The 2,855-nt window shown below is 41.1% G+C and overlaps 1 protein-coding gene across 1 annotated transcript in view; it reads right to left on the minus strand.

Moving 5' to 3' along the window:
- The window catches only part of LOC117941369 (potassium voltage-gated channel subfamily KQT member 2-like), a 15,678-nt gene that overhangs the window by 1,472 nt on the left and 11,351 nt on the right, over positions 1-2,855 (minus strand). Inside the window, exons 8-11 of the mRNA XM_034866407.1 lie at positions 1,928-2,036; positions 854-985; positions 393-513; positions 143-318 (exon numbers count right to left, since the gene is read on the minus strand). Coding sequence (XP_034722298.1) covers positions 143-318; positions 393-513; positions 854-985; positions 1,928-2,036 — 538 coding nt within the window. The remainder of the gene's footprint in view (positions 1-142; positions 319-392; positions 514-853; positions 986-1,927; positions 2,037-2,855) is intronic.

Raw genomic sequence — 2,855 nt, forward strand, 5'->3', positions numbered from 1 at the left:
TGTCTACTCATGGGTTACCTGTCTACATGTGTTACCTGTCTACTCATGGGTCCTGACTAAGGGACTGTCCCTGTCTACACATAATTACACTAACACAACAAAGGGACAAGTGACCACGGAGCCGTGGTGTGGAGACACTGACTGGGGGATCTTGGAGATGGACTGGCTCTTCTGCAGCTGATCCACGGGACTCTGGTAGGGCGGGGCCGGCTCCGGCTCCTTGGGTCCAAAGTAGGCGTCGGTCTCAGCCTGAGGGATTCCCATTCGCTGGATGTAGATGTTTACCAGGAAGTCCAGCTTCCTCTCCATGGAGAGGATCTGGAGGACACAACACTGGGTTCAGGTTCTAAACTGAAGCTGAACCAGGTTCAGAGACTGAGACTGTTGGTTACCTGCTTCTCCACCTTCCCCAACCGTCCCATCATGCTTGGGTCTTCAGGAAGCTCCTCACTGGCTGTTTTGGGACGGTCCTTGTCTGTGATTGGTGTCCCTCTGCCAACTATCTGGTCCACCCTTCAAATCAGGAGATTATTTATTTATTCATAATGTTGATCAAACCGTAAAGGTGAAGTATGTTTGTCCCGAAGTCTAAAACTATGAGAAGAGAAAAGATTCTGCATTCAAGAATATTATTATCATATTATTATTTTCAGTAAATTTGAACATAAGTGTTTTCATTGGGACCAAAGCCGGTGTCCCGCCCACAAGGACTCAAGGTCTTACCTTGAATGGATCAGGAGACGCTGAACACGGGCACAGTTCTTACCTGGACTGGATCAGGAGACGCTAAACTAGGGCCCAGGTCTTACCTGGACTGGACCAGGAGACGCATGGCGGCGGTACCAGGTCTCACCTGGACTGTAGGTTCTTGATGCGGGCGAGCATGTCCAGGTGTCCGGCTGAATACTGTTCAATCACATCCATGACATCGTAGGGACGAAGACTCTCCTTAAACTTCCTCTTAGACACCATGAATCGCATTATACTGAGAGACAGAGAGAGAGAGAGACAGGAAGTCAGATGTCCCTGTCAACCTCCAGTCTTGTCAAAGACAAATCTGCAGTTTTTCGTCATGTTATACCGTGATATTTTAGCACTTTTTTCAACATACCGTACATACTTATTACCGACATATTATACAATATGTTTATGGATGTCATGGCAAATTATACAATATGTTTATGGATGTCATGATATATTATACAATATGTTTATGGATGTCATGACGCACTATTATATGTTTATGACTGTTCTGACATACTATACTATATGTTTATGGATGTCATGACATACTATACTGTATGTTTATGGATGTCATGACACACTATACTATATGTTTATGACTGTTCTGACATACTATACTATATGTTTGACTGTTCTGACATACTATACTATATGTTTATGGTTGTCATGACGTACTATACTATATGTTTATGGTTGTCATGAGATACTATACTGTATGTTTATGGATGTCATGACACACTATACTATATGTTTATGACTGTCATGACATACTATACTATATGTTTATGGATGTCATGACATACTACAACTTCACAAACTTGACAAAGTTTTTGATTTTTTCGACATATACCATACTAACATTTCTTTTTACGACTTTTGGACAAACTTTTAGTTTTTTAAGACATATTATACAATTACTTTTTATGACAGTTTACTGTACCATAATAATAATAAAAAAGACAACAGAAAGCAGCTACAACAGAATCTATGAGGCTAAGTGACGGTCAGACTGACTGGCCTTACCCAACAGCTGATGGTGACCTTTGACCCTGTGGTGAGCACAAATAAAAGAAAATAACTAAAATAAGATGAATAAAAAGCAGAATGAGTTCCGTGAATAATAACGGCAAATAAACAATAAAGCAGCGATGATGTGATAAAATAACTGCAGGTGTGTTGGTACCAGATGGCTCTGATGGTGACCTTTAACCCCGGCGTGAGGTCCTGGGGGACAAACTCGCAGTGGCAGCTCTTGTTGTCGTCGGCCATGTCTTCTCCTGGCAGACTGGCGTCTGAAACATAAGGAACATCTGGAATAACATCTGGGATAACAGCTGGGATAACATCTGGAATAACAGTTGGGATAGCATCTGGAATAGCATCTGGGATAACACTTGGAATAACATCTGGGATAGCATCTGGGATAACATCTGGAATAACAGCTGGAATAACATCTGGGATAGCATCTGGGATAACAGCTGGAATAACATCTGGGATAGCATCTAGGATAACAGCTAGGATAATATCTGGAATAACAGCTGGAATAACATCTGGGATAGAATCTGGGACAGCAGCTGGAGTAACATCTGGGATAACATCTTTGATAACATCTAGGATAGCAGCTGGGACAACATCTGGAATAACATCAGGGATAACGTCTGGAACAACATCTGCAATAACATTTGGGATAACATGGGTGTGTGGATGGGTACGTAGGTAGGTAGTTAGGTAGTTAGGTAGTTAGGTAGTTAGGTAGATAGATAGAAAGATAGATATATAGATAGATAGATAGATAGATAGATAGATAGATAGATAGATAGATAGATAGATAGATAGATAGATAGATAGATAGATAGATAGAGTGAGGAAAGTAAGTATTTGAACACCTGTCTATCAACTAGAATTCTGACCCTCAAAGACCTGTTAGTCTGTCTTCAAAATGTCCCCCCCCACTCCATTTAGTATCCAAAATCCTAAAGTCCTGGAAAAAGTAGTCTGTACCCAACTTAGATCATTTTTGCAGGTAAATGACTTTTATGACACTTTTCAATCTGGGTATCGTGAGTTCCACTCCACTGAAACAGCCCTGTTGAAGGTTTTTAGTGATATTA

Source organism: Etheostoma cragini, unplaced genomic scaffold (assembly GCF_013103735.1).
Source record: "Etheostoma cragini isolate CJK2018 unplaced genomic scaffold, CSU_Ecrag_1.0 ScbMSFa_632, whole genome shotgun sequence".
Classification (NCBI taxonomy): Eukaryota; Metazoa; Chordata; class Actinopteri; order Perciformes; family Percidae; genus Etheostoma; species Etheostoma cragini.